Source organism: Strix aluco, chromosome 11 (assembly GCF_031877795.1).
Source record: "Strix aluco isolate bStrAlu1 chromosome 11, bStrAlu1.hap1, whole genome shotgun sequence".
Classification (NCBI taxonomy): domain Eukaryota; kingdom Metazoa; phylum Chordata; class Aves; order Strigiformes; family Strigidae; genus Strix; species Strix aluco.
The window spans coordinates 16136076-16156772 of NC_133941.1; the positions used below are offsets into that span (position 1 = coordinate 16136076).

General features: G+C 37.4%; 1 protein-coding gene across 2 annotated transcripts; it reads left to right on the forward strand.

Annotated features, from left to right (window-relative positions):
- The first annotated feature begins 16150 nt into the window (after positions 1 to 16150).
- Positions 16151 to 19950, forward strand: SELENOK (selenoprotein K). 2 transcript variants are annotated; one of them, XM_074836254.1, is made up of 5 exons: positions 16152 to 16305; positions 16838 to 16928; positions 17693 to 17773; positions 18469 to 18561; positions 19653 to 19950. In XM_074836254.1, the coding sequence occupies exons 1-5, from the start codon at positions 16287 to 16289 to the stop codon at positions 19654 to 19656; spliced, it is 288 nt and encodes a 95-aa protein (XP_074692355.1). In that variant the 5' UTR covers positions 16152 to 16286; the 3' UTR covers positions 19657 to 19950. The 2 variants fall into 2 exon arrangements, with proteins under 2 accessions (XP_074692356.1, XP_074692355.1); XM_074836255.1 differs by lacking the exon at positions 19653 to 19950 and having other exon boundaries at positions 16151 to 16305; positions 18469 to 18565.
- The last annotated feature ends 747 nt before the right edge of the window (positions 19951 to 20697 follow it).

A 20697-nucleotide genomic window follows, 5' to 3' on the forward strand; every position in this document is an offset into this window, starting at 1 on the left:
CGTACTTACATATTTCCTTTTTCCCTCATAAAGTCCCTATGCACTATCTCCCTAGGCTGGAAATGGTCTGTGCCCCCATATACTAGAACCTTTGTGTGTCCTTTCCCATATTCATGTTGACTTCTACTACTCTCTTTTTCTCTCCTCTTCACATTGTAAGGGTACCCTATAATCTGCATGACAGCCTTCTGCCTATGTATATGACACTATTCTTAATTTTACTATTTCTTTCAGATGAGACTGATACCTTTTGGGAGGTTTTTTTGCGCTTGCACTCTTGCATCATTTGGTCAAGAACTCCCACCTCCTATCTCAGAATTGTGAATGTATTCTAATCTTAGTGGAAATGAGTTCACAGATTGATTCCCACACTAGTTCCTAACAGACTTTTTCACATGTCATGGTGGATGGACACAACATCCTTGAGATTTTTAGTATCTGTCTTTGCTTGGGAGAGTTTTAAAAGTGAACAATGAACGTTTGAAGATCATGTCTGAAACCCACTAGTAGACATATGTGCTTACTCAATGCTTTTCCAGGAATTTCTTCAGATATGGAGCCACATGAATATATTTCCTCTTCATCTTAAGTTCAGTTCCGAGGACTTGTTCCTCTAAGATCAAATATATGTAAATTATAAACAATTTATTTTAAACATTCTTCTTGCTCTTGTTCCCACATGTGAAAGATGAGAGCAGTGCCAGACTGATGCCTGTAATAATGAAAATCAATGCGTTATCCTTTCTTCTTTTCTTACAGTAAGTTTCTAGCACACAGATATTTTTACATGTGGTATCAATTCATTTCTTTGTTTCAAGTATATGAGGTATATTTGATAAAGACTAGAAGCTACCTGCATCAGCTGCTACCTGAATAACTCTTTCTGTAGGATCATGGCTGTATAACTGATACCGGAACCTTCCCCCAAGTCTCTGTAGTATGAACTTCAGTTACATGGATCGTTGGGACGCTTCTAAAAAAGAGTAAATTTTCAAAACCCAACCAATTTTCTGTGTAGTTTTTGCCACTATTTAGTTACTTCTAAAAAACATTTCACCTGTGTCTAGAGTGACTACCCACTGCTGACTTATATTCAGGCACCCCTTATAGCTGTCTCCAGACAGTCCCAATAGTTCCTACTGAAAAGTCCAGCATGCCTTGACATATCTTTTGAATAAAAAGAACTGCTTGAGAATTATCTGATGATTTCTTCTGAACTACCTTGTATCATATCCTTTACAGGACCTATGAACAGTTCTATCTTTTTTTTATTCTAGGCAACCTTGAAGGTAACCTAACAGAGCATCCATCGAGACAAAAACCACACCGACAACTGGCTAAACACCAATAGGTTTGCAAATTATGGATCTAGAGACACTTGCTATTATTTCAGTGGGAGTTTCAAGTGGCTAAGAGGTACAGGGCTGAGTTTTTTCCCCCCTATTAGTCCAACAGACTTCCTAATACACAAACAGTTTGAGTAATATCTTGAAAACTACAGAAGCATTAATATATTCTTGATCCAAGTGAATGCTAAGCTTTAGTATCTTTCCTTAAATAAGGTAAATGCAGTAGGGAGAACATGATGACATTTTTAAAGTTAACGACCCAGTGCAGTAGTATTTAAAACAGATTTGGCGCTAGCTTAATCACATTAATTGCTACATTGGACAAACTGAAGAACAGTGAATACATTGTCACTGAAAGTCCTGAAGCAGCATCTTGTCCATTATCTTAAGGATGCAGTGACATTCATGATCTTCAGGTAACTGGAACATTGAGTGTACTGTTTGTCCTGCTACATCAACTAACTATGAATTATTAATCTAAGCAGCCCTCAAAATATTTTTTTCTGTGAAGAGCCTTTAACAAGGCAATCCATCTCTTTCCCTAATCACAGTAATACTGGTCAAAGACTATTACTGATTTTTGGATAAAATGGTAAGAACAGGAGAGAGATGTCATCTAGCGCTACTGCCCTAAGATGACTGGCACTCAGTTTAAAATTTTAATCATGAAAGAACTAGCTTTGTCAGAAAGCACCAGCAGGCATTCCCTCAAAAGTAACCACACATACCTCAGTTGTGCCATGGTCAAGACAGTGTGTGAAGTTTACAGTCTTTTTTAATGTGAAGTTTCAGGATGACTTGGAGTAGTTGCACTGTTGTCAGAGCAGGCTATCACTGAGTACCACTGCAGTTTCATGTTACCCACAGACATCTGAAAAGTCTGTGGTGGTTTGGTTTTGGGTTGGGTTTTTGGGGGTTTTTTTTTGTTTTTCCCTACAGTCTCAGGCTAAGTATATCACTAAATTAATTGACACTCAGACACTCCTTCCCCAAGACTATCTAGCTCTCCTGGGAGCTCAAGCAATGCATAATTCCTCCAGAGGTGCAGAAACAAAGAATGAGAGGAGTAAAGGAAAAAAACCAACAGATAAATAGCACTGTCTTGCTAACCTCTGTGCAATCACAGGAAAAGAAAGACATGGTAGCACTGAACTAACTCAGAATGCTATAAAACAAAAACACTTCATGGCTGATTGCACTTAGATCTGATTTGGTTAACAATAATAAAGATATGTAAAACATGATATGTGCTAGGATAACATGAATCAGACTTCACATAACCTGACTGCTATCACAGCCATCAGATATTTAAAACAGGACCCTTCACAAAAGCTAAAGAGGGAATAATTGGAATAGGATTTCCCACAATACAATTAACATTTCCTATTTTCATTTAAGAGAGTCTAAGGACACATACTCACTACTGAAATAGATAATATAATTAATCTGATAACTTTGTAGAATAAAGACAATACCCATGCCTTTTTAATTAGATAGAAGTTTGCATTAAAAAAACAAAAATCAAAAAAACCCAAAAAACAACAACAAAAAAAAACCCCACATTATTTTATTTTCTTTTTTCCTTAGTAGATTTGCTGCATTAGATGGAACTAACAGATATAAAAAAGTAGAAAAATCTGCATTTGTTCAGATTTTTTAACAAAAATTTCTTAGAAAAACCCCACAATGTAATTACCTTTCACGTCAAGTTCCTAGACTCTAACTCATTTTTCCTCTTTCTTCATAAAATCAGACAAGTTTGTGTATAGGACTATCTACACATTGTTTGAGTGACAAAGATAGGAAGTCTTTTAATTACATCCAAGGTCATGGAACTGAAGTGGGCAACAAGTCTTCCAGTTTTTTTCTGCTTACACTATCATATTATGTTTTCTTTTTGCAAGCATTATCTCTTAAGGGAAAGAATCTGCTGTCAGCAACTGCAGTATTTTCTGCTAAGTCATTCCACCACCTTGCAAAGACATCTGAAAGCATAAAAGTGATTTACAACAACATTTTACCACAAAATGCTGCACTAGTTATATGAGAGATGAGCACAGTATATCAATATGCAAAGACTACTAAAGCTCCTGCAAAAATATTAGCAACAATCTATAGGAGTTCTGCAGAGTCACAGCAGGCCTAGAAGCTCAAAGACCCTTATGATTTTAAATAGTAATATATTCTGAAAGCAGTGATCAAGCTTAAGAACTCTGTAAAGACCCTGTGAAGACCCTATCTGAAGAACGACGAATTAGAAAAATTAAACTGACTTCGCAGTACAGGTTGTGAAAACATCTCTATAGAACACATGTAGTAACCTCTTCATCCAAGAGATACACTTTTGTCTTGTACTAGTCAGTAGAAGCCACAACATAGTCTTACAGAAACAAATTCAGTTACTGATGGAGGTTTGAAGAGCTATCAAGACATTTACTTCAAAGGAAGGGTCTACAGACTTCAGAGGAATGACTCTGAACATGAGCCAAGTTTTCAGCACCATCCACACCAGCAAGGAGACATAAGTAGCTGCAGCACACACATAAACAACCACTTCACAGAAAACACTTTTCTTCTCCCTTGTTTCTATATTTTATTTCTTATTTATATGCTTCCTCTAGTTTCTGCTTATCCCAGCTATTCTGTACTTGCCAGTGGCTATACACAGATGCCATAAAATACTGAAGGAATTAACTGCTGAGGTGAGGATAAGTGCATAATTTGCATGGTATCTATTACTACAGATGACATATCACAAAAGAGATCTACACTTCACAGCCAGGTGACAGAAGTTTTAGAAAGGTCAGCAAGAGGAGGGGGGAAAAAAAAAACAAAACCCAAACAAAACTTACAGACAGACATAAGGACAGACATTTTATGTTGAAGTATTGAGATGATTATGGATCCCCACAATATCATTAATACAAATTCTCTAGGACAAAAATCACACTACAAAGTTAAAGTCCTTTTGTTCTCACAGTTAATATCTATTGAGTCTATTCTGAAGCAGTTATGTTTTCAGTGTACCAGCTGCACAGAGGGAAAGTCTATGTGATGAAATGGAGAGGACTGCAATCCCTGTTCTGTCCCTTTTAATTCTGGCTTTTCAAATGACATGAGGAACCCAGGTGGAAAGATACGCTCTGCATGTCTGGCCATGTGGCAGAGAGGAAAATGTAATTGATTATTCATATTAAGGAAACCGGTTTTGCCAGAAGTATCACGTTTATTCAGTTTCATCCTTAAAATGAAATATGCAGTGTAGTTAAATATTCTATCTTTATTTTATACATAGCTTGAGCTGACTGTAAGTATTTCAATGATAGCGATAATGAAAAATGCAATATTAACTTCATTAGAAAATTAATGGAAAGAGAGGGAAGGATGCTGTGATCAAAAACTCAGATCTTTAGATGCTGATAATCCATATACTGTCACTGCTTTTGTCTGTAAAAATGGTAAGAGTTGCCTCAAGACCACCAAAAAGGAAGTATGACTAGAAAAATATAGATATATTCAACATAAAGATATTCAAATAATGGCTTCAGAGACTGAAAGGAACAAGCTGTCTTCCAGGTTTTCTTTTTTATCAGTCTAATAATAAATTACTTTTCTGTGCTTAATCACTGCTGCAGAAACATTACTTTGTGGGTACCCAAACACTGCATATATACAGACTCTGGGTATGTTATCATTGTAGTATTTGTACGTGTATCAGAATCTGCTGAAGCTAAGGTTCAGGAAAGACACGAAACCATATGAGCAACTTACCCAATGAAAGAGACCCTCGGATTTTATATTGTTCGTAAGAAAACACTCAGAAGAGACCTCTACATTTGCATCCCCGAAGGATACACGCTTTTCATTAGTATATCAGAAATCTACTATTGGCTATGCAAATTAGGTAATTTACTATCAAATTATGCATTTCCGTGCAAAAATGTAGACTGCATAAACTACTATTAAGTTTTATTTTAAAAAATTTATTATTGTAGTCAGGCAGGTGTCATCTGAAAAACAGCTTTAGAAAATAACCCTTAGGCAAAAAATGCAAAATCAACACAGTGATGCTGTGAAGCAATGAAACATATCTGAAATTTGAAGGCAACAGTATCACTTTTCTGTGTGTGGAAAGCTACTAATCTGAAGTAACAGAAGAAACTTTAAAAAGCTATTAGTGAAGTTTCTGTGTCCTCAGAACATCTATAATTGACAAAAGAGAGGAACATGACAAAATACAGCTCACTGGTTCCAGAACTTAGATTCTGCCTCTCAGCATTAAACAAGTAAACTCTGATGGGGCCAGTCACATTGCAGCAGAAGAGCAAGTGACAGCCAAAACTACTCTTTCTACTGCTTTTTTTTTTTTTTTCTTTACCTTGCTCTCAGTAGCATTTTTTGAACAGCTTCAAGAGGAGAATCTGTAAACAAGTACTTTCTAAAGTCTATTAGCCCAATAAAGCATTGTAATCTATTGTGAGTTCAATTATTTGGAAGCTTCCCTCATACCATTTTAGTTTTCATTTCTCTGATCAGGACTACAGTGATTCATATACCTAGATAACAGTCTGGAAGAAAAATCTTGCAACATCAAGGATGGAGAATACTCCAGGAATGAGTCTTTTCTTTGAAATTGAGAAATAGCCAGAAGAGAGTGCCAAAATGTTCAGGGTACAAGCCCAGAGGAACCAACTCTCTTTACCCTTTCTCTCTCCTTCTTAATGACTTAAAATTAGAAAGGTTTAAAGGGTCCTTCAAGGTAAGGAAATACCCAAGAAAATACAGAACTTCATCACCGTCTCCTGCTTATCTTGCTGCCACACATTTGGAGACTTTCTGCACAGTGAACAAAAGTGGCTGTCTCAAGGCTGGCATCCTTGTCCTTCTTGTTCTCTGGTTGCTATATGAACAGCCAAATACTGATCTCCTCCTCGATACACATCAGGGCATGCGTGTGGTGTGTTGGGTCAGTAGCAAAGGCTAGCCTACAGGGTCATGATGTAGGTGGGGAATGTTCAGGAGCACCTTCTCCATGAGTCACACCTACCTAAGGCATTATACAAATGATATCCAACATCATTTAGAGAACTTTAACAGATAATGTAACCTTGCTGCTTTGGCAACATTTAAAGTTCAGTTGAGGTATATGGTTGATAAGAAAGCTAGCCATGGGACCTTTTTGTTTACAATGTTTGCATTTGCACACTGGTGCCGGACTTCACTCTCACCACACAATGGGACCATGCAGTACATTCTTATCTCACCTTAGATACAAGTTAGACAAACACTGTCAAGACAGCATGTGGAAACTTCTGTTAACGATGAAAAAACTGAAGCTGTATCACAAACAGAATGAGAGAAGCAAATATTCCAGTAGCCTAATGACTGCTTCTAATATCCATAAGAAAGACTGCAGATCTGCAGCAGCAAGGTAAGCAGGAGGCAGCAATGATGACTGGAACGTCTCTGAAAGGAGTTCCAGGCATCAAATGCTTTGCTATAGCTCTTTCCAGTACCTGATGTCAAACACTCCAAAGAAAAGTACAAGAGATACCACAGGAGATAAACATGGGAATAAGCAACTTCAGTCAAATGTCTCAGCTTAATTCCTACTGCTTGGAGACTCAGACATGATTGTTTAGATCCCTGACATTTTTTAGAGCATAAATTAAAACTCTTTTCCTAGTCAAAAGCATCCAATTTCTTTTGATTCTCACTGATTTTTTTTGTCCCAGGGCAAGAATGAAGGAATCCAATGCCTAAGGAAAAAATGTCTTTCTTTAAACTCACCTCTACTTCCAGAAAGAAATCTAACTTCGACAGTAGCCTAGAATGTGACTCCTACTATGAAAGCATAAAATCTAAAATGCTTGATTCCCAAAGCCTTTTTAAAGAAAAATAGTCTTGCAATGCAGGTTTTGGTGGGGTTTTATGTTTGAAGAACAACCTCCTTCTGCATGGAAGTGTCTTTCTGTCCAGACAGCATAAGGGGCTTTCTGATACCTGTTATCACCCACTAATTTTCATTGATATCAAATGTTTTTCTTACCAAGGAAAATGCAAAACTTTGTGCTGCTTAATCCATTTACATTTTTATATATTTCAACTCTCTTATTTATCTTCTCAGGTACTTAGGTATTACTACATATCTGGTTTTATGCCTGACTTTGCTTCTAAAAGAAATCAACTTTTACTACCATTCTCAGTACTGCTATAATGTCTTTTTTTTTAATGATGCAGTAATTAGAACTGAACATACTACTCTATGGAAGAATTTAACAAGAAATTTTATCATCTCATTACTCAGTCTGACTTACATTCTTTTTCTCAGCTTCATGCTGACTGGATTGCTGGAGAACCTTAATTTTTACCATAGTTATTGGTGAATGAAATTAGCACTTATGAATTCTTTGCAGGCTAGGTTTTTTTCTTCCTTGAGAGTGAAACACATGACATTTCAATTGCAATTGTCAGCATAAAGAAGTTATTGGGGATTCTTCTCAATATCCTGAATTTGTTCCTTCTGAGTTTAAAAGCTACTTATTTAAGCCAGTCAGAAAAGGGAGAATTTCTAAAGTCATGACAATATGAAAGTTTTGTCACCCAGTCTGATGGAGATGGACAAAAATATTAAATAAGCTTACATGTAATTGTTTCTTACTGGGGGCTAGCTCTGCTTCTGATAGCACTGAGCCAGTGTACATTATGTTCTAGATTATGAGGTATAACACAGTGGACTATCTTAAATAAGAAAAAATTGAAAATGCAATAAATAGGATAATAAAGAATTTCAGCTGGTTTTTAAAATTAGATTCTTTGGGGTTCTCTATCATGCGATAATGACAAAAGCAAACATGATATTCACATAAAAGCTAAATGGGGGATGAGGTCTATGTTCCCCCGTCAGATATTACATATTACTTCTTTGATTAGCTCTACTATAAAAAGTCTCACATGCTTAAATTGATTTCATACGGTAACTCAAAACCATTTTTGCAACCCATAAGCCACTGTACAGCATGGCATATCAACCTCCTACAAAATGTGGCATTTTTCTGGGGGTGTGTTGCCCCAGATTGCTTCTATAGCTTGTGGGGGATTTTTTCCTACCAGAAGACCATTGTTTTAAATACATCTTTCAGAGGAGGCAATCTGTTTTTTGCAATGAATCCGTTGTCATGGCTGTAGCTTCCCTTTTATGTTCAGTAAAACCAAGGATGGCAATGTTGCATAGAGAGAAACATCAAAATCAGGAACAATAAGAACGGATAAGAATGCTGCAACCTCAATGCAATGTGCTTTTAAAACCCCTACAGAATCATCACGTCAGCACCCATTCCAGGCTTCACAGCATTTGCATCTTCCCAAACACCCCCTAACAAATCACAACTGTATGCTTTTTTAAATACCTACACTGCTTGCACCCATTTAAAGGTTTTTTTGATTGCATTAACATATTCCATTAAAGTAATAACTTTTCTGAAAACAAAAATTGATATTAATACCTCAACACAACCATAAGAGCTCTTCAGAACAATGTGTCAATTATCACATCACTGTTTTATTCACCAAATAGATTATGGAATTGGCTTCATCCACCTACTTTTGACAAGTACCTTAACTGCTATTTTTATCTTGGCTGTTAAGTCTGAAACAGTTAAAGAAAGTTCAACAGCTGTAGATCAAGTACTAGAGATGCCTCTAGCAACAGTGAGAGCCTTGTTAATTTGTCACCTTACTTGCATTGCTCTTTCTAATGCAGTAATGGACACTCAAAATTTATGTTAATCTTGTCATATACAGTTTCCATTGACAAGTCTATGTTGCTGGCTGTTATGCTGCAAAGAGGGAAAAAACAAGGTTTCATTTGCTGAAATCTGATATGATTCCAAGACTGCGCATCCACATTACATCTCTACCAGCAGCAAAGTTCATGCCAGCTGCCAGTCCTCAGTGCACACAGCATATGAACAGAGAGCTAATAAGCCTGTGCCCACACTGCAGGAGTGCTCCAGCTACTGTGCAATCTCAGCCTTGGTTCATCAGGAGGGAATCCACTCTTGCACAACAGCAGTATGTTCAAGTGCCTACTGCAAGACTCTAAATGCAAACACAAAACCCCAAACATACAGTAAAGCAAATATGCATCAAGAAGAAACATTCCTGCTCACTCAGTCATCAGTGTAGATGCAGCCCTTACATATCCAGCAGAAAACAGCACTGTCTATATCCTAGCTGCATCTATTTTCAGGGACAAGTGCCATTTCAGTTGAGTATATGAGAAGTAAGAAACAATCAGGTGAGTTTGTTCTTTAACGGTATTTAATAATTTAGCAATAAGACTGCTGATTATATTAAAAGGACCAACATAACCAAGAAATAAACATCTCAACCCATAAATATTCAGCAAGTCTCCCAAGAGCTACAGCTGGAGATAGTACTCATGTTCAGTATAACTGGATTAGGCTGTGGGACAGAAACTTTCTGATAAAACCAACCACACTAAACCAAGCGTAGGAGCACAACAGACAGCAGCCAGCTCTCTAACAAAAACAACATGCATACAAATGAGAAAATAAGAACTTGAAAAATATTCAGTGATTCATGTTTCTTTTTTTCAGAAACATGTATCCTTCAGCACAGACATTCCCAAAACTCACTCCTACTAGAATCTAATACCTTTCCAGCTATGGCTTCACACACCTGCCCCAGCTATCCCATGAGGCACTGCCTACACAAGGCTCACCTGAACACCAGTGAGGCCAAAGGATTCCACTTAGTATTTTGTGTTGTAGTCATCTCAGACACAAAAATAAAGATAAATGACAAGCAGTGGCACCTTGTTGGGATGCAAGTCTTTCCAGCTTCCTTTCCCATTTTTCACATATGAGTTTTCTGAGTCATATACCCCATAGCTCTCCCACCAGGTGGCTAATAAGAAAGTTCCAGCTATCTACAAGCAGCTCCACAGCATCGGTGAGCTAAAGCCTTTCTTCCTCCTTAGAACGTATTCATAACCAAGCTATCACCTGGACAGTCTAATGCATGCCAAGCATTTAATAGAGTGTTTACAGATGACAGAAACACACTATACACCTTAACAGGCCCCAGAGAACACATCCAATGTAAAACCTTTTGAAGGAAACCAGGTTTACTTAGATATGATAATGTCTGGCATTTAAACTGTTCTTCAGCACTCTGAGATGCCATTTGTTTCCTTAACATGTTTATCTTTTCCCAGCCTTTAAAACACCTCTCTCTGCTTTGCTAGTACCACACTGGTATACAAATCAGTACAAGCAAATTTTTGCATGCAGATAAGACTAAAATCACACTAGAAGACTATGATATCAGTTCAACCACATTGACACCTGCAGCTGATATAATGCCTTGATCTGTGGGCTAAACAGTCTGGCAGAAAAGACAACATCACACCACCTGTCTTAAAAAATCTATTCCTCTGGTTAATCATTCCTTTTAATTTCTAAAGATACCACAACAGGATATTGATGTCATTTTCAGTATCAAATTAAAATCTGGGAAGTGGAAAAAGGCATGCGAAATCTGTAGGTGTGCTTACCAGCTAATTTTACAAATAGGATTTAAAAATGTAAGAATAGTAATGAAAAAGGATAATCCAGCAAAAACCAGCATTGTCTATATCATAGCAAGCATATCCTCAAGAATTTAACACATGTATGAGAATAAGCAAGTCAGTTGTATTTCAGGCTTTGCCATTAACTTGCTGCGCAGGTTTGAGAATGCAATTTGTATTTTCAGTTGACCCATCTGATGATCATTACTTATCCTACCTACTATACTTCAAAAGGTCATTATTATGCTTATTTGTGTTCCAGCTTTTTTCATTTATACCAAAAAACTGCCAGCGGTACCGCTAACAAAACTGGAAGTCTGCTATTCCACAGCAGAGTTCTCAGTTTCTCCCCAGACTAACAAACTGGGGAGGTTAGGGGGGAGCCAACAAAACCCAACCAACCCACCCGCCAATCCTTCCCATTATATAATAATCATAAGTAAACATACAAGCACTTCTCCAACTTTACCTGAAGCCCTACCAGTATGAGACTTCTAACAAATTCCCAAAACAGTCTACATCTGTGTCTTCAACACTGGTCCTTAATCCAGTAAGAATTTGCCACTTACACATTACATAAGTGTCTAGTGGCACTGAACTAAGGATTTTTGTATAAGGGAGAATCCAAACATGTTATGACTAACTTGGTAGAAAGTCAGCAGTGTAATTAAACAAAGGAGATAGATACTGTTATTTAACACTTACGCTGCCACCTAATGGATATTCAAAGTATCACCACTACTCAGTAACCATGCATGAACCGCGGGTATGAACCACGGGTATTTCTTCACTGTGGTCGGGTAGTTTTACCAGTTACTGAACATGCCCTTTTTCTGTCTGAACAGAAAATTTAGCACACTATTCACCCTGCGTAGAGGAGTGTGGAAGTTTCTTTGTAGACTCTCATACTACTTTAAATTGACAACCAATGATTTCATTCTACTGAGGGCTGAAGTCTTTGTTATTAATAAGAATATGTAACATTTACAGACTGTTATGGCTTTCTGTATATAAAGTATATGCTGTTATCTAAAGAAATAAAAAAGCACAAGACAGTCCTTTGGCATTCCTCCAGCATATACTTGCTTTCAAACTCTTAACTGTTGTAATTTTGCACTAAAGCATCACCATGTTTGCTATTCAGATATCAACATATAAAAAATCAATTTGTTTTTTGTATAAAAAAACCAATTTGCAGACAAAGTCTGTTACTAGAACATCTCTGTCCCAGCTAGTGGGGAAAAAATAGTTCACAGCATTATGTGCTTATTTTCTTGACCTGATTTTATGCTGAGATCGGAGCTGCTGATTTTGCAAAATGTATCTTTCAGTTGAAAACTGCACAAGATATCTTTAACTCAAACCCCACAGTACATGAGTATATCCTTGTCCAGGGCACCAAAGAATAAAAAAAAAAATAGGTCTTCAATCAGTTATTCAGAACTGAAGCTTACTTAAATAGATAAATTCTGTTTAAAATTCTGATATTAAATCAACATAATTTAGTTCCAAGAACTGAGTTTCAGCTCTTCCATGAACAGCAAATTATTTTAATTTTTCCTATAAAAGCTGTTAAAAAATAGAATCCTGTGAAATATCCTCCAAATTTTATGTTTATGTTGCAATGAACTTTCTACGTTTGTAATCTGGGGTTTAGAAGACCTTCTCATTCTAATACATACAGTATTAATTGTGTGTATATAAGACAAACACTGCATGACAATCAGCTCTTCTACAAGTAAATCCAAATTACGTTTTGAATGTTTCCATTTAAATTAGGTGATGGTGCAACATGATAATCACTATGCAAACAAACTATAGGCCAGCCAAAAAAAAAAAAAGATGCCTTTTCTATTTTTGCTATTCAAATGCAGACAATAGTTTGCAAATCCTCTTCAGGGTCAAGTTTCCCCCATTCAGCTCTTAATTCAAAATTATTTTATCTTAAAAAGTTTATATTCATATTAAAAATGTAGCATAAATTTTAGAGAGCACAAGACCTGTTCATCACCACTTCTCTATGCACATAATTTTCTAATTCTTTTGCACCGCAACTAAAAGGTCAAGTGCACAAGACTCATCACCACTTCTCTATGCACATAATTTTCTAATTCTTTTGCATCGCAACTAAAAGGTCATCTCTTAGCATATAAAATGCTATAAAAATAGCTGACTCATGGTTTTGCTACTTTTGATTAAAAAATAGAAAAATTTACTAAAGCACAGTAACATGTTGTTTGGACACTAGTACTTAGCTATGGATATGTAAATACACAATTCACAAGGAATCAAACTATACAAGTCTACATCTGGAATAGAGCCTAAAAAACCAAACCACATAAAATCAGAAGATATCCCATTGAGAGTTGAGATCACATTAAAAAAAGCAAAAAGCCCATTTAGTATTGGTCTTTTTCAATTACTTATCTTAATATATGGCCTACACCACTCTTCATGGCATTGTACAAATAGTTACCTACCCTAAAATGATCACACCTTTCCAGTTTCAAAATAGCATCTGTATTAACTTTTAGTTCTTATGCACCAATGACTGCCTGGCTCTATTCCTCATGGTACCCACCTTCAGAAGGGGAACCCAGCTGGTTTGTATTTCTGTTGCTGACTTTCAAAACGCCTTCCTCTACCGGTTTTTGTTAAGTGCATGTGCACTGCTGCTTCGGTCCTCTGAACTCCCCTGCATCAGGCACACAGGCTGAAAGCAAAGGTGTGGGTCACTGAACTAGCAACCACAGGAGACACCCATCCTGCCCTTTGTGAAGGAGTAGCTGCTCAGAGCGGGGTGCCGGGGCTGTGGCACTACCAGAAATGAGTTCCCACCAGAGTTTACATCCACCCCTGCTGTCCCAACCGCACCATGAATTGCAAATGCATGTGATAACTGTTTTCCTATTCCTCTTCTCTACTCCATTCCTGACCCAAGGACTGGCCAATGAATAACTAGCTTGATAATGCAATGCTACCATTGATTTTTAAACACACCTTTTAAATCTCCTATGATTTTACTTTAAAAAAAAAAAAAAAAAAAAAAAAAAAACAACTGAAGAACCCACTAATCAGTTTCTTTGTTGTTTGGGTTTTTGGGGTTTTTCTGTCATTTGGAAAACAAAAAATACATTGTTCCTTTCTTCATGATTAACACCTTCCCTCTAAAAGATAATACATTAAAAAAGGGAATGAATTGTTCAAACTCTTATGACATTTTAATTCATTCAGGACAACATCAACTGCAGACAGAGCATGAGTTCAGGTGGAATAATTACCTGCTCATAGACAGGTTCAGTATTACATTTCTGTCTGAAGTACAGTGAAAAGTTTGGACTGTGATGTTTGTTTTTATACTAGCAAGAGTCAGCTTGTGTGTATTTTCAGTACATCACAAAATTTACAATACCTCCTTTGTCTCTAGGTACCACCATTATCTTCCCATTGTCATCCTACCTCTTTCTGTCTTCTTCTTGGTAAGTGTTTCTAAAACTTGTGCAATGGTTCTTTAAACATAAGATAATTTACTGCTTTGTCTCAAAGTCTAGTGAAAAGAAAACAAAGTATATTTATGAAAATCATTTAAAAACAAGGCTATAATTTTCACATTTTAGCATAGTAATACAAAGGTCTGCATTTGTCATATACTTTCCTTGAGTACTGTTATTTTCCCACTATTTGACAATACCTTTTTAAAGTAATGTTTTCACTTTCCATATAAACTTAGTATTTATGTAACAGTATCACCTAACACATGATATCAGATCTACTATGCATTTGATAAATTAAAAGTACACAATACATCTTTCTTCCAGTTTATTGTTCCATTTATTTGGTTTCACTGAGAAACTAAAAACAATGTTCAGATGACTTACTGACTGAATCTCTGTTTTTGTTCTATACCTATATAGGCTATGTTTTGCCATTTGTAAACGGAAACTGATCTGACTACACTTGACTATTATTTGAAAAAAATCATCATAAACATAGCTAAGAAAAAGTTGTCCCTGAATTTTAACATACTGCCTGCCTTTATGCCCATTATGCACTGTGTAGCACCCACTACTTCATAAACACTCTTGTGCTTCCCCATTTATTGAGTGATAGATTACCTAGCTCTTATATTAATTATAACTATTTTATATACATCGTTACAGATACTTTTCTTTCACAACTGTTTTCAGTTGTTTGCAACAGTTTATTTCAGGGACATGAAACATAAACAGTGGTCAGTTGCAAACAATTTCTTTACTAGGGGACAACTACATTGTCAGAGACCTATCATATTACAGTTTCAACTTCAGGAAACACTCTTGTGTTCAGAGGTTTAGCAAAAGACTTTACCTCATCATTACTAGGAAAAGACAGGTCTTGTAAAGGCAGTATTAAAACACTTTCCCATTCATTTTTCCTACTGCTGTTTCCCAGCAGAACTACACACCCCTTCTCTACTAGTTTAGTTTAAAAAAAACCAAAAAACTACATCTGCATATATAGCTAATTACCTCCAATTTTACATGCATGGATTCTCCATGACAAGAAATGATAGCCACTATTTGCAGGGCAAAGTTTTTATAAAAATAAACTAAAACAAATGCTCAACTTTGGGCTGAACATTGCCACCAACGTAACAGGAATATATAGAGCCACATACCTGTCATTACATAAAAGGAACAAAAGTTCCCTTTGGAAAGGAGGTTTAAATAAGTATCTGCATTTGGTTGTATTTCTAACGTGACTACAGGGAGTTACCACTTTTAATTAGAAAAAAACACAGGAATGGACGACTAGAGAAAATTGAGGTGGTGATAAAGGAGAAAAGCCCTAGTTTTTACATAACATCTAGAAGTTAACTATGGAAGACTTCTAAGAGCATTTAATTTTATGAAAGCTACCCTGGCATACTACTACCTACGGTTATTGTTTCCTGCTACTGTTGGTAAAACCACACGCTCAGAGCGCACGGCCCCGCCTCACACGGCGGTGGAACTCCCAGAGCACATTTTCGGAGGGAACCAGACCCGCCCGCTCTGAGGGAGGAGACGCCCCACCTGGACACCGCCCGCCCCGCAGCGGGGCTGCTGAGGGAGGCCCTTCGTTAACACGGGGCTGCACGCCCCGACGACGACGGTGGCGAGGGAGCCAGGAACACAAGCGCCCGCCAGCACGGCCACGGCCCAGCGCCGCCCCTTTCCCCTGCGCCCCGCCAGCCGGAAGCGAGCAGCCGCCACCGCGGCGGGGCGCCGCCCTCAGCGGCCCCTTCTGGGCATGCGCCTGGCGCCCGCGCCCGCGCACTGCGGCCGGGGGCAGGTGACGGGGCAGCGCCCGGGGCCGCCGCCATGGTGTACATCTCCAACGGTGAGGGGCGGCGCGGGGGAGGGGGGCCGGGCCCGAGCCTGGGCAGCGAGCGGGGCACGGCTGGGGGGCCCCGGGCCTGCGCGGGGCAGAGCGCCGGCTCCGCGCCCCGCGGGAGCCCAGCACGGCCGGCCCGCTGCCGCATCGGCCCCACGGCCCCCGCCCCCCTCGGCCTGCCTTTAAGCCTGACGTGCTGCTAAACCGTTTTTAAGGACTTTGAGAAGTCCCGGCGCGTTCTGCATACGTCGGGAGCGTAGCGGAGGAGCAGCCCAACCACGTACAGGGAAACAGAAACTGTACTGGTGTCTTTTTGGGGGTGTACCCGGACACGGTGTCTGTCTGGCGGTGGCGACCCGATTATTGCAGGTGCTTGGGTAAATACCCCCTAGGGAATGAAACTTGCGACCGTTGCCCGTGAAGTGTAGTTTCTCCATCCTGTTGCAAATCCTAGACTCAGCAGAGAGGGTTTTGTGTCACCTCCTGTACAGTGTCACACACTAAACATCTGGGTGTTTTGTATCTTGATATGTTACAGGACAAGTTTTGGATAACCAGAGCCGGGCTCCTTGGCGTTTGTCATCTATAACAGATTTCTTCTGGTCAATAGCAGATTTTGTGGTTCTGTTGTAAGTAGAAATAAATTATTCTGGTGAGCTTTATTTTAGATTTGACATAGGTAGAAGCAACTGGGTGTTAACAGTAACACAACAGTAAAAATGTAGATTTACTCTTCAGCATTCCATATCTACTGTCCCCAAAACATATCTGAATGCTTACTATGACTATGTGGCTTTGGTTATTAAGCACTATAGTATAATAAAAGTGTATGAAAAACGATATTAACTTACTGGCACTTCAAATGAGTTTTCTTACCTTTCTTCCATTGTAATACTGCAAAAAGAAAAAGCTATGCTTCTGTTAAACAGCTGGTTTCTAATAGCTGATCAAATAATTAAGATATTTGGAGAATTTGTACTGGTGACAATAGATTCTGGCTATGTAAAAAATAATTACACAGCAGTAATCACAAATTTATGGCCCCAGATGAAAGCCAGTTAAGAAACAAAAAGTTCTTCTGATGTATTTAACAGTCCTTCATTACTTCAGTTACAGGTTTATACTTTATACATTTATTGCACATGTATTGCATATTTACCAGAAAACTAGATTTTATAGTTTGAGCCTCACTGTAATTTGGAATGACTTCGGATTTTATCATATGTAGAAGAAAAATTGCCAAGATTTATTAAACAACAGTGATCTTGAGAAGATACACTGTTTATTCCTGAACACTACTTACTGTTTCTCCGGCCATTTCTTATCTTGCAATCCAAAAATTCAGAAACTGTATCTAGCAATCAATTCACCTAACTCCTGTTTTATTTTTCAGTTTCCAGAGCATTATTCAACCAGATTTGAGAAGAAGAGGCTACACATCATCTTCCTATTCAGGATACAATGATGGAAGAGGGTATTTTTTCATATTCACACTAATTCTGGGGTTTTTTTCCTATCTTAGCAAAATGGCATAATGTATTCAGATTACAGTTGTGATTTGCATTGAATTGGGTCATGTAAGAAGCCTAAAATGTTGTTTATCTGCAGTATTTTGTCAGAAACTCGTTGATAACAGTACATAGCTTTGGATAGCTGTAATAACAGTACAGCTGAAACTGTAACTATTTCTCAAACCTGCCTAATAGACGATGTGCATCTTTGTTGAAATTCTTCTTTTGTTAGACTTGCTTATACTCAGCATTTGATTTACATTAAATCAGTTATTTCATGTATTGGATTATCTTCATACAGAGCAGAACACTGTTAGAGGGCTATCATTTGTATAAACACTATAGTTGCTGTGTTTCTTTGTTCCTAATGGTTTGCCTAAGTTTTTTGTCAGACTGGGTAAAAGCCTCAGTTAGCTGTAGCTTTCTCTTGTGAGACAGGAGTAATTAGAACACTTTGCATAAGATAATTTTTGTGAAAGTGGGGTTGGTTTGTTTGGGCTTTTTTTTTTTTTTTAGAGCTTTTCACATGAAACCCAAACAACTTTTCCAGAGTTTCTAACATTCTAATTACTATCATTTGGAGACAGTGTAACTATATTTCTAATTTAACAATTTAATGCCGATTGAATAGATCTTGTTTTCCTTGCTTGCTTTTCAGGCCTCCAGCACATCCTCGCCGGAGGATGGGTCGAATAAATCACTGGGGTGGAGGCCCCAGTCCACCACCAATGGCTGGAGGTGGATGAGGAAGGTAATTCCATATCTGCTGTATCCTGCTTTAAAATAACAATGATAATTGAAGATTTAGGTAGAATGGAGTGTTTTGTCCTTCTGCAAAAGTTACCAAAATCGTAAGAGAATCAGAGTGGTTAGATAACTTTCAGTAAAGCTGGGAAAAAAGGGGGGGGGGGGGGGGTGTTAAAAGGTTTTGACTCAGAAATGGTGAGCTTCTACTTTTAATTGTGTAAAAGTGGATATACAAAGTGTAGCAAAGAGTTTTGAACACAGCTGATAAAAAAAAATTTATAACTTTTAATCTTTTTTGGCTGCTAATGCAAAGGCCTGTTCAGACCAGTAGTGACTGAAACTTTGTTTGCATTTTTAATAGTTATAATAGGACACGAGGGGGTTTTTTTGTTTAAAGTAGATACTTCTCAATAGAAAAGAAGGAAAATTAATAAAGTTGTTAAAAGACTATTAGTAAAAACCTTTCTTCCTGTTACAGTGATATAGCTATGCAAATCTTGAATTCTAGTATAGCATAAAAATCAGAATTACTTAAAAAGAGGGGCAAAAACCATTAAAAAAAGCCTAGTCTTAAATTTCTTACAGGTGCCTGAACTTTAATTCTGTTTTATTAATTAGTTTGGCTGGTGGAAGTTTCATCTAACACTGGATGTATATATAGATTTAATTTACTTTAAGGCTTAAGTAAACCATCCTTCTTTTTCATGAATCACTCCCCATTGTTACCATAACAAAAGTTGCAAGAAATAAACCACATGCAGGTGGTTAATACTTGTAAATCTTGTAGGAAAAAGTTCATATTCCAAAAAGCACATACACGAGTATTCCAGTTCCCTAGAATAATGATAAGCTGCTTCTCATTATTTTTTTTTTCATTTGGATATGTTTCTTTTCTTTTTGACTAGACATGAGGCCAGCAAAGGCGGTGGGGAGGGCTTTTGGGTAATAAGAGCAATGTGTAATCTGTTTATAGAAGTCTTTAGCATGTCTCGTTTAGCTAAATTAAAACAATTTATTTTAAAATTGTTACTTACATAATTTTATCTTGCAAAGAAAGGCCTTGCTGTCTTTAAATGTAATTACTTCATCTTTTAGGTAAGCGCCTGCTGAAGAGGCAGGCAAAAGCATACACATTTGCAAGATGAAAGGAAAGAAGACTTTAGTGATGGACCAAATGAGTTTGAATGTTGTGAATGTGTATGTCTGACTGGAAACTGTTCTGTGATCTAAGCAGATTAATGAAGTTGTACTGGGAACTCCTTCTTCAAGGATCCGGTGTAACCGAACCACAGTTTTATTAAATACATGTTTACTGTCTAAAGTCTTTGTATAGTTTCTGAACATTTTACTGTAGTTGAAAAGTAATAAGTAAATTATATTTGGCTTGTCACAAGGCTGACTTTCTCATAATTTTTAGAAAAAAATCCATCTGATGTACAGTAAGTAAGCCCTTTTCTGTTCTAACGAGGAAGAATACATATTTGTATTTGATACAGAAGGTCCCTCAACTCAAACTTAAAGCAGTACTTCCTAATAGGTCTTATATTTATTTTTGTCAGTACTGACATTGTGTGCTCTGCTGTATTTTCGTGGTATTAATGATACTCTAAAAACACTTTTAAAACGCAGTTTACAAATTACTTTGTTTTACAATCATTGCCTTTCACAAATTCGCTTCCTTAAGGCCCATAATGGGTTTTATAACATGCCTGTTTTATAAGCACCTCTTGAAACAGCTTCCTTCTCCATTATAAACTTACTCAAATGTATAAGCCTATTTGCTGTATGAGTTTTGGTAAGACTTTTTTCAATAAAATTAGGCTTTATTTTTATTACATGAAGAAAAAGGTAGTGAACTGAAATACTGAGTGCTAACACAGAAGAGTTACTTTCTTTCAAACAGTAACTGCCTTTTAACTAATTTACCCCATTTTGGAATAGGAGTTTCTTATTGTTGTTCTTGGGTTTTGTTTGGGGTTTGTTTATTTTCATTCAGTTGGAGAGGGCTGCATCTATTTAAGATTAGCTACCAGGAATTCAGATTAAATATTTTCTACGAGGTGCCACTACAAATTTTTTACTTAAACCTCTCCAATAAAATCTTTAGCAAGAAATTGTAACATCCAACAATTCCCCTTGG